At 36.3% G+C, this 17,506-nt stretch overlaps 1 protein-coding gene across 4 annotated transcripts in view; it reads right to left on the reverse strand.

Annotated features, from left to right (window-relative positions):
* The window catches only part of TRAK2 (trafficking kinesin protein 2), a 62,654-nt gene that overhangs the window by 15,752 nt on the left and 29,396 nt on the right, over positions 1–17,506 (reverse strand). For all 4 annotated transcript variants that reach the window (XM_032354433.1, XM_032354434.1, XM_032354435.1 and 1 more), the window contains exons 3-8: positions 12,223–12,417; positions 5,369–5,445; positions 3,543–3,659; positions 2,368–2,577; positions 1,671–1,749; positions 91–221 (exon numbers count right to left, since the gene is read on the reverse strand). In XM_032354433.1, coding sequence (XP_032210324.1) covers positions 91–221; positions 1,671–1,749; positions 2,368–2,577; positions 3,543–3,659; positions 5,369–5,445; positions 12,223–12,417 — 809 coding nt within the window. The remainder of the gene's footprint in view (positions 1–90; positions 222–1,670; positions 1,750–2,367; positions 2,578–3,542; positions 3,660–5,368; positions 5,446–12,222; positions 12,418–17,506) is intronic.

Consider the following 17,506-nt stretch of genomic DNA (forward strand, 5'->3'; position numbering starts at 1 on the left):
TACTTTGCTTAATGTATCTAGCACTTAGCAGAGGGCACGGTATGAGGCCAGTGCCAAACAAACATCTGTTGAATGAATGAATGAACATACTTCTTTAACTTTGTGTTGAAGATCCACAATTTGAGACAAGAGAGAGGAGATCTCTTCCTGGTACCGAATGAGTTCATCACTCTTCCCAGATAATTCTTCAGTCATTCTGGACATCTGAGCATTTGTTTCACCTGGGCAACAAAAGAGAAATGCAAAAATTAATATAAATGGAGGGTAAGGGTTGGCAAACGATGTCCTGTAGGCTAAATCCTATTTTGTAAAAAGCACTGGAGTATATTACAAATAGACTTGTAACATAAATTTAAGAAATAAACCCAGATAATTGAGTAGAAGAAAATGAAGGGTCTTCTGAAATAGGCGAATGTGGAGGACTGGATAGGAGACAATGAAGCTAAGAGAGATGACTTGTAAAGGCAAGCAGTTCAAAGTTTGGGTCTCAATCTTTTTCTGAAGGCTGAAAAGAGGTGGATTATATATGTTTTGAAGTACTACGACATCACCTCATATGTGTTTGAGAACTCTTCAGGGACATCAATAATTTCCCACAAGCAACAAAAATTAAACTTAACAAATCGAACAAGGAACATTTCCAAACGAAACAGCCACAATCTGTTAAAGCTATGGAGATGCTTCTGTACAAGACAGACTTTCCAGGATTGCTCTCAAACCGAGCAAAGCCTCGGAAGCAATCCCTAGAGCCTAGCATACATGCACGTAAAATAGAACCTTTAGAATTCCATGGAAGAAGGAAATTTTGCTTGTAAAAACTCGGACATCAAACGCAAGTGGCAAAACTATTTCTCAGTGTTATATAAAACTATTTAAAAATTGACAGAAGGTCTCTAACATTTCAAAGGAGGGCAATAAGGAGGCAGGAGACTGCGATCTAAGCTGGTGGGCAAGTCATTTCCTCTTTGGTTTTTTAGAGCAAAAAGGTTGCATGATGGAGCTCTGATGGAGAAGATTCAATTGACATTTTTTCTGGTTCTCTAACACTGTCATTCTAAGCTATCCCATTCTGACGCCCATGGCCCAGATGAACAGGTGTGATGTTTCATATCTTCTTTTTCAACATAAAAGGTTATATATTTATAGAGAAATTAGGTATCGTTCTCTAGTAAAGCCTTTTTCTAGCTGATTTATTTTTACAAATTATTTTTAATCAACAATATCAAACCAAAATACATTGTTATAAACATATAGCTAGCACTTAAATACTCATTAAATGTCAAGTTTTATGCCATCATTTAAGCCCTGGCTCTGCCACTTATCAGTTTTCTAACTTTGGCAAACCATATTCTTTGTATCGTCTATAGGACTATTTCCTCATTGACGAAATAAAAGCTTCAGTTCCTTTCACTCTAATGTGCTATAACTGATAGAAATCTAGGTCCTTCTTTAATGATGACGGCAATTTGAAATAAAGATATTTCTTAAAAGTACATATGATGTTTTGTTTAGAGTTGTGGGCTCAATGTGATATTCCAAGATTTTCAGTAACTTTTAAAAAATTATTTCTTGAGATGCCTCTACTGAAACCAATGATTTAATTTCTGAGTTGGTGATATACCACCAAAGAACTGCCCCAAAACTATGAAATAAAATGTGTTAATACATACGAAGTTCTTTAACACAGTCATTGACAAGCTGTTGTTCCTTCTCTTCATAGGTAATAGTTTCTGTCTTTATGTGACAAGCCTTCAAGAAAAAAAAAAATCAGTCTGGATAATATCTTCCAATGACTTTAGAGTATTAACTTTAAAAACCTTTAATTCTCATTTGAATGAAAGACAAAATCCAAAAAGCTTTATCTAAAATAAAGTTATGGGACAGGATATGACAAATACCTTCCCCTTATTCCTCTCAGGGCCTTTGCACATGACTACTCATTCCTCCCTGGTGCTCCCCTTTTCCATACTTTTCAGGCTCACTAATCCCTAGCCTCCGTGAAAAAGTCACTTACTTATTAAGTAGGACTTTGATTTTCCCCCCGTTATACAAGTTCAGGAAACCCTGTAATTTTCCAACATAGTTCTTATCACAGTTGTAATTATTTAGTTATTTTGTGTAAACTCCATAAGACATATATACCATGCTGTAGCTTTCTCTATTTTATCTATCAGCTTACTATTATCTACTCGTCAATGAATGGGATCTAAGTAACAATGAAAGGCAAATACACACGCTTTGGCTGTCACCCCCTAATTGGAATGTCAATAGCAAATCCTTAGTTATGCCATATTTTACCTCAGCACTACATGGACCTAAATCTAAAGGTAAAGGAAAGTGGGAATTAGTGGGAAAGTGGGTACGTACCTTGGATCGAAGAGCCATATTCTCCTCTTCCAGTTCCTTGAGTTTTTCTTGCAGCATGTCCAACTGCAGCAAACCTTGGGATAAGCTGAAGGACTCATTGAACCGGAGGGGTGTAGAACAGCTGGAATCGGTTTCACTCTCTTCAGAAGCAATAGAGACAATTCGAAGTAATTCATCTTTCTTGGACAGCTCATGTTGCAGTTGATTAACCTGCACATCAAAGGGTTTGATCTATAAGATGTTTCCATGTAACACTGCTTTTATTTCATGGATCAACTGTTTCTTACCACAAAATAAAATCCATAAAATCAGTTGCTAGATTTTACTGACTAAAGTGTTAAAAAGAGAATAACAAACTTCAGATACTTTCTAAGATACAATGTTAGAGCATTAACTCAACCAATATAGCTTCTTCTGTGCTAGATGAGAAGCCAATTTTTATATTCAATATAATAAGAATGTAGGAAGAAAATTTCACATAAGATGATACATTCACACTTCAAAACAAAACTAAAAACCCTTCAAAGGTCACAATAGACCCTTCCTTCAAAGTCTCATTTATGCTTTTAAGTATAACTCTGCATGACTTCCTAACTTTAGTTTTAGAAAATAAATATTTTCAACTTAAAGGTTCAAATGTTATTAAATATAATGCATTTATAAAATATAAATGAAACCAGAAAATAACAAATTACAGGAAATTTTAAATGTAACCCTCCAAGTTAACAATAAATCAGTTCTCACGAAAGAATAGTTATTACTTGAAATAAATTTCTTCACCTTTTCCTTTTGTTTGGATTTTTGAATAAAGGTATCTCATTTGGGTATCTATTATTCAGGGTTATTTTAAAAAATAAATTTAAGGTAAGATCACACAGAAAGTCTACATAAGGGAGGAGGAAAAAGTATTAGAATCTAAGCAGGGTGCCTCATGTTTGGTAGGTACTGAACATAGGCTTTTATCTTGACTAAGGTCGAGTCCCATGAGCTCACCTCTGCACAGTTTAACACTTCATTTCTCTACTGGTTAGTTCAATGGCCGCCAACATAGACAAGGTGCAGTGGTGTTATTTACCTACCTACTGTTACCACTTCAGGGGCACCCAGAAAAATAAATTTCTTCATTGCCCAAGAAGTAATTATTTCATGCTACAAATACTTGATCAAAGACTTACTTGATCAAAGGCTTGTCCCAGCTGCTCCTCCAGAGCTTCATTCTGCTCAGACAAGACATGGTTCCGTTTTAAGAGAGCTTGTCCAATTCGAGCAGCTAGCTCCAGATCACGATCTCTCTATTAGAACACCAAACACATCTTTTGAGTACAAACAAAATTAAATGGTAGTTTAGAAATTCTTCAGTTTCCCTAAACTCAAAAACAATGTCCTGGAAAGCATCAAGATTTATTTTAATGCCCAGATATCACAAATAAGGGCCCGACACACTGGTGGTATTTAATATATGTTGGTCAAATGGGCAGCCACCAGAGTTATAAATGCAAGAATGTATTTGTTTTCAAGTGAGATTTATTCATCACCCGATTAGAATCAAACAACCTAGTCTTTAAACTTATGACTTGGGGAAATTAAAAAATCAATAGGGTCTTTAAAAAATGAAGACAGGGCCTGGCACACAGTGAAAGCCCAACAGATATTTACTGAATGCATTTGCCTATTATGCACAGTAAGGACATAGTATGTGTGATGACAACAGTTCCAATGAGGGCAAAATTTCTATGTATTCAGAGCTAGAGGCTTAAAGGAAAGCATAACTAAGAACCCTACTGTCAATTGCTGCAAAAATGATAATGTGAGATAAAAGAGGGGTTGACAGAGTAGAAGTTCTGAGGCTACAGGTTCTGCTAAAGCATAAAGAAAGGAGTTTAAAGAAGTCGACGGTAATAATGCAGGGAGGCCTACAGAAAAGCCAAGCAAAGCAAGAGTTACTCCTACGTAGACATGATACACAGCAAGCATGTGGGAATCCCACCTACGTGGTGGTGGTGAGGACTGTACTCTGTGATGGAAACTGTCAATACACATCTAGCTGCCTTATGTACGAGCATGGGTTCCACTTGCACTAATCACTGTAAATAAAATTCAGCTTCTATCCTTTAGCTCTAAAACATATGAAAACAGGTGGATGAATTATCTCCAAACTTTCAAGGCCCATTTATCTCATTGCCAGCATAGGCTAAGTGTCATGCACAACATCATTCTAGGCGGCTGCAGGGAGAGGGGAAAGGGGTACTTCAAAGAGAAAGTTTCTGTAAGATCAACTGAAGGTGACGTATACTGAGACACCTCTAAGAATGCCAGCTGGAAGAGAAACATGGTACATATCAAAAATGTCATGCACAAACTGAGCTCAAATAATAGTCTGAACTGAAAGTAAAAAAGGGAAGATGCTGGGGTGCCTGGGTGCCTCAGTTGGTTAAGCATCTGCCTTTGGCTTGGGTCATGATCCCAGGGTCCTGGGATAGAGTCTCTGCACCAGGCTCTCTGCTCAGCAGGGAGTCTGCTCCCCACCCTCCTTGCCTGCCTCTCTGCCAACTTGGGTGCTTTCTCTCTCTCTCTCTGTCAAATAAGTAAAATCTTTTAAATAAAAAAAAAAAATAATAATAAATTTTTAAAAAAGGGAAGATGCTGAGAACTGCTGGTACTGATTTGCAATGGAGATTATCCCTGAATAGGCACCTCTGCTGCAGGGTAATAGCAAGGATTTATTAAACAAAACAAAACTTCCCCTTTTTTAAGATAGGGATAGGGAAGCCAGCACCATGATAACAACAACAAAAATTAAACCCTCTGCAACTTCCTAACAATAAACTCCAGGAGCCATTCTACTTTGGAATACCAGTTGGAATGTCCATCCACTTATAACAACCTTAAACAAAATAACCCAGAGCAAAGACATGACTGTTTTTCATTTGACCCGCAAACTTGACAGATTTTAAATGATTGTGCAGTTTTAGTGCCAGAGAAAGAGAAGATCTATTCTTACCTCTGCCAGGAGGTGTGTGACCATGTCGATATCATTGTAAGTTTTGGTCATCTGCTCCACTCTGTCTGTGCCTAGAACTAAGACAGTTAAAAACAAATGTTTATAGTATTTGGAAATATAAGAAAGTTTTAAATATTTGCAAGAGTTGAAAGATAACAACAACAAACCCAGGCTTTTACAAAATGTCATTCAGGGGAAATAAAAATATATGTGAATGAAGAAAAGAAATGTTTATGTATTAGACACTCAGAAATAGACCAATAATTACAACCAAAATGTATATCATACAATGAATTAATGAAGTTCTCAAATTATCATAAGGCAGCGTCTTCCTTACTATCTCCTCCTCCTCCAGTAAGAACTTTGGTCCACTCACACTAGAGAGTGTGGGCCTGAAAAATGGATTAAATCACTGATTGTGTCATGGCCTAAAGTTCCCAAGGGGCAAGTTAGTGAGGGGTTGTGTTATTACAAATATATTTAATTAGAATTCTGTTGTATGTTGAATATCTGTGATCACCTATTATGTGAGCTAATATCAATAAACAAGGAATGGACTTGTAGGCCTTTTTGTAGTTCCGTTATGAAGCATAATCTTTTTTAGCTTAATTAAAAACTCTTTATGAAAATTGCCACCATATGTTGGTCTCTACTATATGATAAACTACAGGGGCGCCTGGGTGGCTCAGTGGGTTAAAGCCTCTGCCTTCGGCTCAGGTCATGATCTTAGGTTCCTGAGATCCAGCCCCACATTAGGCTCTCTGCTCAGCAGGCAGCCTGCTTCCCTACCACCTCTCTCTCTCTGCCTGCCTCTCTGCCTACTTGTGATCTCTGTCTGTCATATAAATAAATAAATCTTTAAGATAAACTATATATTATATTATTATTTGCATAATTTAAGTCCAGGATTTCTGCATTCAATTCAGGAACTGTCAATGCATTGAATAGTATAGCTCCAAAGAGAATGACTAGCATGATCCCAATGATTTCCACAGTCACAATAAGCGATGTCCTTTTAAGTTAATGATGCATAGTAAAAGAGGGATCTTTTTTTTTTTTTAAGATTTTATTTATTTATTTGACAGAGAGAAATACAGCAAGAGAAGGAACACAAGCAGGGGGAGCAGGATAGGGGGAAGCAGTATCCCCACTGAGCATGGAGCCCGATGTGTGGCTCAATCCCAGGACCCTGGGATCATGACCCGAGCCGAAGGCAGACGCTTAACTGACTGAGCCACCCGGGCGTCCCAGGATATGTATTACTTTTATTTAAGCTTTTTATTTTCCTTTCTACCAAAACTCCTTAAAATGAATCTGGGATTTACCTAGAACTTAATTATTAATGACATCTTATTCCTAGCTAAAAGCAAAACAAAGTGCTGGATTAATAGTAATAGGAGATGGAAACTAAAAAGATCTGGGTAGAAACATTTTTACCCCCAGAGCATCTATATTTATACGTAGGAAAAACTGGCTCCACAATTTTAACCACAGGAGTAAGAGAAACAGGCTTTTGGGCCAAAGGAATCTTCACAATTTACCTACAGTGTGAGGTCTTCATTATTTCTGGCCTCAGTAAGATGAGACAAAAACATCAAATCATATCTATGTTCTAAATTAATTACAGAAAACCAGCCAATGGTTGCAAAGTTAAATGTAACCTAGGGTGGTGGGTCTCATCTCTAGATTCTAATTTAATTGATTTTCAGGAGCCCCAGGGCACATGCAGGAAGTGAGAGACACCCAGGGGTTCTGACAGGGAGCTAGCAATGAAAACTACCAATTCAGAAGTTAACACTTGAAGCAAGAACCAGGAATCCTAGAGACTCAGTTAAAAACAGTTTTTATAAAACTAAACAATTTTTATAAAACTAAACCGGAACAATGTATGATGTAGTTGATATGACAAGACTGACCAGAGTTGAAGGTAAAATGGTAAATTTATTTGGAAGTAAATTAAGGCTGTAATAAAGAGCCGGTGAGTTGTAAGTCACACATGAAGAAAGGGGAAGAGAAAATAAAGGACACAGTAATACAGAAAAGAGATGTTTAGAATAAAAGGTGTTTTAATGAAGAGAAATGAATAATAGTGAGAATAATGAGGTAACAACTTCCATCTCACAGGGTCATAAAAACCCCTGGCTCTGCTCATTCTCAGTAATGGGCTTTTGGCACCATGCTGCTGTTCCTGTCACAGTCCTGCCGGGACCAGAAGGCCTTTACCTGATGAAATAACCAGGATCCATCTATGAATGCAGGTTACAAAACAACACCAATCCCAATTTTGTTTTAAAATTGTGAGCATCTCTTGTATACATATGGATATAGAAGAGAGGCTAGAAGGATACACGTTAAAATATCATAGTGGTTATCTCTGGGCACGGATTATGGTTGATCTCTTTTTTTTTTAATCTTTTGCTAAATTTTCCATGAAGAATAAATGTTATCTTTGCAATCCAAAAATAGCAGCTCTTGTTCAGAGGTTTCAAAAACAAAAATGAATTTTCAAATGCTTAAATATTTGTTACGGCAAAAAAGTTAGATAAGGCAACCAGAATTCTCCAATTTTTGTTGTCTGTGGAATAGTGTCTATCTGTGCTACTCAGCCCCAAAGCTGGGCCACCTCAATTGCACAGAGCAGCTCAATTAACGTCAGTCAGTGGCAAAGCACAGAGAAATGCAATGAATTCCTCCTTGCAGGCCCATCAGTTCTGTCTTCTCTTCCTTAACACAGTCCTCTTGGTAGATGCGTTGCTTGGAAGATTCCAAAAGTACTCAGGGCAAATCTCTTAAGTGTTCTCTTGGCATTTAAGCATTGTAATTAAATGCTGCCAAAGTGAGACACTAATTCTGCTCTGTAACTCTGTAACCAAAAACAGAGAGCCAAGCAGACTGATTTTATTATAATCAATTCTATCAAATCCTAACTGCCCGTCAGTTCTCAGCTGTTAAAATAAAAATGTTACATAGGATAGAAATTAGCAACCTTCCTGGTTTACAGACAGGAAACTCCTAATTCTTAAAAATTTTTTATATATTAGGGGAGATGATAAACATTTTTACAGAACAATTTTGCAAGTTGGTTTTCAAAGGCAGTTGATTAATGTTCAACATTTTTGGTGTAAGATTTGGAGAACCTGATGTTCCTGAAAAAATATGGGGGGGGGGGAGGGGAAGATATACATAAGTTCTTTATCAATCCTCACTTTAAGTTTTAACTCTTCATAATTTCCCATTGACCACTCAACCTCACATATTTTTCAGGATAGGAAGGGCCCATGTTAATCCATTTTGATCTCTCTGTCATGAGATGGTGCTTGATAGGTCTCTCATGTGTCTCTTTTCAAGGTCTAGAGTTTTTACGATTACTGAAATTTAAGAAGATTTCTAATCTCTCTAACCCTCTTGCAGCAAAAAATCAAAAACAAAGCAACAAAAACCAAAAATGAAACACCAACGGCCCACATGGCATAGTCAAAGCCGCAAGAGCTCCTGGTAACTACAGACAGGACTTCCGGTTTCAACCTCGAAGATGCCGCTCTTGCTGCTGTAATATGGAGAATGCTTCTGCAAGGCAACAAACGGCCTTCAAAAGCACTGAGAACAGAGAGAAGGTGTCTGGTGATTTATACCATCTGGGATAGCCTTTCTCAACAGGGTTCCAGGGGAGAATTAAGCCCTACATACAATGATATGAGTGAGACAATTTTCTCAATACTCCCACAGATACTACTCAATAGATGTCTTGGGGCATACGACTTAATTATTTTGTGGAATTGGCTGAGAGGAAATATAAATATGTTAACCTCCATGATCTGACTTACAGCTACTGCTTCCTGAACATTATCAGTTATATTTCTTTTCCTGCCAGTATAGATTAATAATTTTGGGGAGCAAAACTTAAGGAAAAGCATAACCAGAAGTAATTATTTCTACAACTGTATTTCTCTACAAAATTGTGCTCCCTTCCTAATTCCTTAAATTCTCCAATGAAAATCACTATGAAATGGCCATATAGCTTTGGATGACAATGCTTTGCGCTGGTAGTTCTCAGATGTTAGGACTTGTTAAAACAGGAGGACTCTCAGGAAGACTTGTTAAAACACAGACTATGCTATTCTCCACTTCCAGAATTCCTGATTCTGCAGATCTAGGGTAGAGGCCCAAGATTTTTGTATTTCTAACAAGTCCCCAAGTGATGTCAAGCTCTTAACTAAAACTTATAAGACTACAGGGCGCCTGAGTAGCTCAGTTGTTAAATGTCTGCCGCCTTCGGCTCAGGTCATGATCCCGGTCGGACTCCTGGGATCGGGCTCCCTGCTCCACAGGAAACCTGCTTCTCCCTCTCCCACTCCCTCTGCCTGTGTCCCTCTCTCGCTGTGTCTCTCTCTGTCAAATAAATAAAGTCTTAAAAAAAATAAATAAATAATAAAACTTGTAAGACTAATCACTTCCCCCAACCCTTTTTTCTCATGCATTAGAAAGTGGTACAGGTATCCCCTTTTTTCAAATAAAAAATACCCTGAAAGGCAGATCGGGCTTCTTTCTATTTTCAGCCTTTCCATGAACAAATGGCACTTCCTGTAATGATGTGCTCTGACCTGCATTGCTCACCCTCATAGCTCACTCTGGTCTCTCTCTTAATAAAATTAAGGAAATCCTGAAATGACTTGTTCTGTATGTAAAATATCTCTGAGTACCTTAAAAATTATACATGGCAGGGCTAGGGACGGAATTATTTTTTTGGACCCACCCACTGCTCTCAAATGTTCTATTTTAAAAGTAAACAATCTCTTTCTGATTTGGTGAGGGCTCCAGAGAACACCCAGTATCCTTGCAGCCATCGGAGGTGGGCTCCCAACCCAAATCCCTGCCCATGCTTCCTCCTAACACTTATTTTTTCTTCTCACAGCTCTTTCCACTTCTCTGTGTTACAAAAGAAGGTGCCTCTGCCTGTGCCACCTCTTTTTATTAGCTGTTAAAATGCATTTTATGGAGCAGGAGTACCTCCTGGTATGTGAGGGAAGTAGGGATAAGAGGCTGAAGTAGTACCAGAGAGCTAAACCCCAGGACGGCCTATGAGGGTGCATAATGATTATTCACAACCACAGATCTTGGCATCTCAAAGGGACAGAAAACTGCTGAAAAGGGTCAGAGAATGTTTTGTATCTTTGGCTTTTTAAAACATTGATCACTTTGCTAAATAAAGAAAACCACTTATCTTTTACATTCATAAGATGCAAATTCAAAATGAAGTGTATTTATATTGGAGTGAACTGGTAACCTAAAGAATTGATATCTTTAAAATTAACAGTGAAATTGGGGTATAGTACAGAGATAAAGAATTAGCGGGCTAATAACAATCCTAGTTTATTTGCTTCAGAATCTTATGTATATCATACATAGTTCAATTTTCAAATTGTTGAAATGAAAATAGTACCTTTAGACTAAAGGATGAGGAGAGTTTTCCGGACCCTGGAAGGATGGGTCTGTAACAGCCTATTAATCTTAAGTTTTCAATTGCTCCCTTGAACATCATGATTTACTTTGTATAAAGTCCTGGAAATCCAAGTATTTTAGGATTTGATTATAATTTATTTTCCAAAGAAGTTTATTTTTATTTAAAATTCTTCCTAAAAGTAACTCCATGAAATTATGGTAAGACAGCTTTCTAGCTACAGTTCCATCCACTAATGGCATTTATACAAAGAAAAAGTAAACTAAGGGGCACTTTCTGTGCCACTTTATCAAAATAATGACAGAAATGAAACTTATCCTGATGAAATTTGTTTGAATTTTCTTCTCATAAATCTAAAAATGCATGGAACAAAGAGAAATGGAAATAAAAAACCAGCACTTCTCAGAAAATCTCAAGCAAGCAACTTCTCAAGCTTGAAAGTTAAGAAAACCTTAAGAGCTTTAATATTCAGCTACTTATAAGAATTACTGAGGAAGAAATAGTTTTATTTGAGCTTCTTGATATTCTAATTCAAGTTTAAACAATGTTTACAATTTTTTTTTCCTGAGCAGTAAATAACCTGGTTCTAGGAAAACTACTATTAAAAGCAAGTTAATGACTACTGTGAAAATTTGTATTTCACAACAATCATGAAAGACACTGAAGCACTCGCTGGGAAAAGGTTTAGGAACTGATGCAATGTCGTATCTATCCCAAATGAGAAGAATTTTACCAACATACTAATGTTGAACTTAGAGACTTTTATTATATATCCTAGTAGCTACTATGGACAAAACATTTTTATAGTGAATGAATTAAAAAAAGTCAGCTCACCCTGAAGCAGATGTTTGGAATGAGGTCAAAAGCAAAAAGGTCTCCATTACTTCAATTATTAAAGCTACTTAAGTATTCAAAAACCACGCTTCTTAGTGACTGACCTCGTTCCTGTGACAGTGTTAAACAGGAAATACAAAGTAAGATAGCTGATGGCTCCGGATATCAAACTACTGGGATAATAAATGTTTTGAGATATAAAGAGACATTAAAATTTTCAAATAAAATTTCAACTACTTTTTTTTTTAGGTTCCTTTCTCTATTCAGCCTGAGAAAAGTATCAAATAAATAAAAAGTATCAAATAAAAGTATCAAGTGAAATATCAGGAAACATCTGATTATTGCTTCCAACCCCAGACACTCAGAGTCACAAGAATGACAAACTCTAGCATTCAGACATAACACAGAATCATGTCTTTGTGCTGTGAAATCAGTTTGAGTTAAAGAAGGTACACAGTGAACAAGGTCTACGGATGCCAAATGTTTTAAAAGTCAACACTGAGATGCTTATGATCTTGATCTCAATGGGCAAACTCTAAAAGGGTAAAAAAAAAATACTCACTCATATAATGGAAAGTCTCTTCAGCAAGGACTGGAGAGAGGGAATCAGGCCCATGCTGCTGCCGGCGTGGAGACTGAGCCCAGTCTTGATTTTCGTACAGAAAGAGAGAGTCTACTCTTAGCTTATACTGGGGTAGCTGTTCTTCCAGCAGACTCACCAGCTCAACTTCAGGGAGATCCTCATTGGAGCAGACATCTAAAGAGGAGAGTCCATGTAAATGAAGCCAAAATATTCCAACTTACCAGGCTACAGAGAAAACAGTGAAATTAGTTTGCAAAAGTAGGATAACCAAAGAAACACTAGCCAGGATAATTTCTCCAGTGATTTTTATTAATATGTGTTGGTCTACAGTTGGTCTTTCTCTAGGTTTCTTTAATATGAAAACTTCTATAATAAAAATAATACCATGAATTTTAATTATACTTTATTTAAAAATATATTGCTTGGTGACTATAGCTATGTTTTTATTTATTTTTTAAAATATTTTTTATTTATTTGACAAAGAGAGAGAGAGAGAGATATGTCACAAGTAGTCGGAACGGCAGGAGGAAGCAGGCTCCCTGCTGAGCGGAGAGCCCGATGTGGGGCTCGATCCTAGGACCCTGGGATCATGACCTGAGCCGAAGGCAGAGGCTTTAACCCACTGAGCCACCCAGGTGCCCCTGCAGCTATGTTTTTAAAAACTGAAATGAATTTGAACAAATTTCTTATTTCCTCCTTATCAGTCTATTTAATGTTTCTTAAAAGAGAGCTGATCTCAAATAACATATATGCTTGGGCGGGGGGAGGCAATACAAAACAATGAGCAGAAAATAGTTTGAAAGGAATAAAATGACGTATTCTTTAATAACAAAATTTGAACGCTGTGGAAGAGTCTTCAAAATTTGGAAAAATTACATTTCAGTATATTCTTACAGTAGCTTTTATTTAAAAAAATTAACATTTATTGGTTAAATGTTAACCAGTAATGCTAACGTTTCAGCACAGTGTTCCAGCACTAGTACTGGAATAAGTCCTGTACCATTTTTACTTGAAAGATGTGGTACATTTGAAGTCCTGAACACCCTTCACATCGTACTCTCTCGCCCACACTCCTCTAGCTACCTCCTGCGTATAATCTCTGAACACACTTGGCGTCTCTGACTTTATGTGCTTGCCCCTGGCTTCCTGTTCCAAATACTGCCCCTCCTTTAACACTTACCAAATTTAGCAGTTCACAGAAAAAAGTAAATGTATCCCTTTTAACATGCTTAAAATAGAGAAAATACAGGATGTCATATCAACTCTCACACTTTATAAAGAGATCTGCTATTTCCTTTGTGGGTGGTATAAAGAAACATATTCTAACTCTGTCAAAGAACAACAAAGTTCATTTTATGGAAGCATATCTTAAAAGAGTAAATTTCTACTGCTTGACCTTAATAATGACACTTCCATAAATCAAACATGAGTAAGCTGACAATGTCACATACCACTCTTTACCCAGGACAAGCAGTGACTTCATAATCACAAAGATAAGGCACAGAATCACAGAGATAAAGTACATTTAAAATCTTAAATACGATTCTAAAGAAGCTCTCAACCCTTAGCAGATCTTTTTTTAGTTCGGAGATCTTTTTAAGAGCCCTAAAAATACAACCAAATTTTATTACTACCAATTCCATGCAATCATCCAAATTTTTCCTGCCATAAATTTATCACATACAAATTGTCAGTGTAATACTTGAAAGAAAAGAAGTTGACTATGAATACATGCTGAGCTATAAACAGGCTTGTGGGCAATTCAGGAAATGAAGAACAAAATTCAACATTCATTAAAAGAGCTTTTATTCTCTATAAACTATCTTTTATTTTATTTTATTTTATTTTAGATGACAGCTCTTTCATTTTAATTGTTTAGCAAATGTTTAGTGTGAATGACATTTAAAAATCTTTACTGCAATTTCCTTCCTTGTCACCTCCTCTTCAATCCACAACATGTTTAACAAAATTGTTAACCATCTAAATTAGAAATTGTCTTTAATATGCATTAATGAGATTCTGTGAAAATTCAAGGTTACCAATTCCCTTCTTCCAAAAGGTACTTTAAAAAATGCATATACAGGGTGCCTGGGTGGCTCAGTGGGTTAAAGCCTCTGCCTTCCACTCAGGTCATGATCCCAGGGTCTTGGGATTGAGCCCCACGTCCTCTCTGCTCAGCGGGGAGCCTGCTTCCCTTCTCTCTCTCTGCCTACCTGTGATTTCTGTCTGTCAAATGAATAAATAAATAAATAACTTTTTTAAAACATGCATATACGATCAAGGTTTAGCAAACTAAATATCCTTGACTCACTCCATTTGCTTCTGTATTTCTGATAATGTACTCCTTACTACTCTCCTAATTATCCAGTCTTAACAACCCCCTTGCTAACATTTTATCTTCCAAATGTCCCCTCCATATGCTCACTTAATTTTAGCCATATTGTGTCCCTTTAGATTCAAGGACTCCTTTTGTTTCTCTGGAAGAGCCTCAAAACACTAAAATTTTCCTCCGTATCTTTATATCCAATTATGTCACTCTTCTATACAAGGCTAAAAGAGGTCTGAATTTCATCTAGTCATTGGAGAAACACCTTATGAACATCTGGGATAATCAGTAAAGATCTTAGAAAGGCCATGCCTACTCTTAGTAGGATTAAATTAATGCTAGAATAAAGCACATTACAATATGATCTAAAGTGTGATCTAGAGACCCACATAACAAAGATTAAAAACAAGCCTCAAAAGGATGGACCTTATTAGCAAGTAACTTAAGGACACGTCAGAACGAACTTTAAGCTTTCCAAGGAAGGCAACAAAATCTAAGCTTCTAATGATGTAGCATTCAAAATATTAAGCATTTGATAAAAGATTATTAGATATGCAAAGATAAGTAAATTGTAATCCATTACCAGTTGGAAAATGAGTCAACAGAAACAGGCCCAATAACGACAAAGATGATAAAATTAGTAAACAATTTAAAAACAGTGATTATTAATATGCTCCAAGATTTAAAAGGAAAACATAAACTTGATGAAAAGAGAAACAGAAGCTGTATCAATCTTTATAAAACCCAAGTAGAAATAGAGTATAATATCTAAATTGAAAAACTCACTGGGTAACATTAACAGATTAGATATTCCCCAGAAGAAAAAAAAACCAGTAGACTCAAAGGCATAGCAATGGAAACTATTTAAAATGAAGCATAAAGAAAAAAAAACAACTGGGGAAAAAAACAAACAAATCATTAGTGATTTCTTTCATATAGTATCAAACCGTCTAACATACACGCAACTGGAGTCACAGACAAGGAGAGAGGCAGAGCAGAAAGAATATTTGAAGAAATAACAGCTGAAATCTTGTAAATTTAATTAAAACTATAAATCCATCATTCAAAGAAGCTCGACTCTAAGCAGAATAACACAAAGAAAATCGAAACAGAAAATCTTAAAAGCAGAGAGAGAGAAAAAAGGAAAACATTACATTCGAGGGAACAAAGACAAGAATAAGCAAACACTTTTTATGTGTTAAAGCGCATAAAAAGTGAACTCCGAATTCTGTACCAGTGAAAACACCTCACATAAAAGGTGAAATAAAGACTTTTTTAAGACAAGCATAAAAGCGCAACTATTCATTGCCAGCTAACCTCTGTTACAAGAAATGTTGCTTCCTCAGGCAAAAATGATACAAAATGGAAAGTTTGATCTACAAAAAGAAATAAAAACCGACAAAACTGGCAAATCTGTATGTAACTATATAAAACTTTTATTCTTGTTATTTAATCTATAAGTGACTAAAGTAAAAATAATAACAATTAATTATGTGTATAACATGTAGATGTAAGAGACAGGGCAACAATAACACATAGGATGATGAGGGAAACAATACTGTTGCAAGGATGTCACTTTATGAAATAGTATAATGTTATCTGAGGATGCAATGTAGTAAGTTAAAAATGCAAACTGCAAACACAGAGCAACCACTTAGAAAAATGAGAGGTGTACCTACTAAGTCAATAGTGGAATTAAAATGGAATCCTAAACCAAACCAAACCAAGCCAAAACTCAGTTCAAAAGAATGAAGGAATGGGGGAAAAACAAAGAACCATTAAATGGAACAAAGAGAAAAGAAATGATAGTACAGAGTCTACTGACTCAACCAGACTGATAATTATATAAATGGAAAACGTCTAACCCCAATTATAAAGTAGAGATAGTCAAACTGAGTTAAAAATAAAATAATCTAACCATAAGCTCTCTACAGGAGATGTCCTTTAAATATTCAGGTAAGTTAAAAGTAAAAGGATGAAAAATGCTATCATACTAATTCTATACAAACTCTTTTCAAAAATAGAGGCGGGAATATTTTTTTTTTTTAAGATTATTTATTTATTTATTTATTTGACAGCGAGAGATCACAAGTAGGCAGAGAGGCAGGCAGAGAGAGAGGAAGGGAAGCAGGCTTCCTGCTGAGCAGAGAGCCCGATGCGGGGCTCGATCCCAGGACCCTGGGATCAGGACCTGAGCCGAAGGCAGAGGCTTTAACCCACTGAGCCACCCAGGTGCCCCTAGAGGCGGGAATATTTTACAACTCATTTTACGAGGCCAGCATTACTGTAATACCAAAATCAAACAAAGACATTGCAAGGAAAAAAAAGTACAAATTAATAATTTTCTTGAATGGGGCACACGCACATATACACAAAACATTAATAAATCAAATCCACAATCTGTCAGAAGGATAATACATCATGGCAAGTGTCAGTTTTCCCCCACAAGGTTGGTTTAAAAATTCAAAAGTAGAAAAAAATGAAAATCAACAGAATTCACCACATTGACAGACTAAGAAAGAAAAACCATCTCAGTAATGGAAAACAGGCATTTGACAAAATTCAAAACCCATTCATGACAAAAATCTCTTATCCAACTAGGAAAAGAAAAACAATTCTCCAATTTGAAAAAGGCCATTCTAAAGGAAATTAATGGTGAGACTGTAACTTTTCTCTAATATCGGAAATATGGCAAGGATGTATATTCTCATCACTTTTATTAAAAAATATACTGAGATCCTGTCTTATTCAAGAAGGCAAGAAAAAGAAATAAAACACATCCAGAATGAAAAGAACATGTAAAACTGTCTCCATTTGTAGACAACATTATGGTTTACAGATGGAATTCTAAGGCATCTATAAGAAAGTTAATAAAACTAAGGGCCACCCAGATGGCTCAGTCAGTTAAGCATCTGACTCTTGATTTCAGCTCAGGTC

This window comes from Mustela erminea, chromosome 8, assembly GCF_009829155.1.
Source record: "Mustela erminea isolate mMusErm1 chromosome 8, mMusErm1.Pri, whole genome shotgun sequence".
NCBI lineage: Eukaryota > Metazoa > Chordata > Mammalia > Carnivora > Mustelidae > Mustela > Mustela erminea.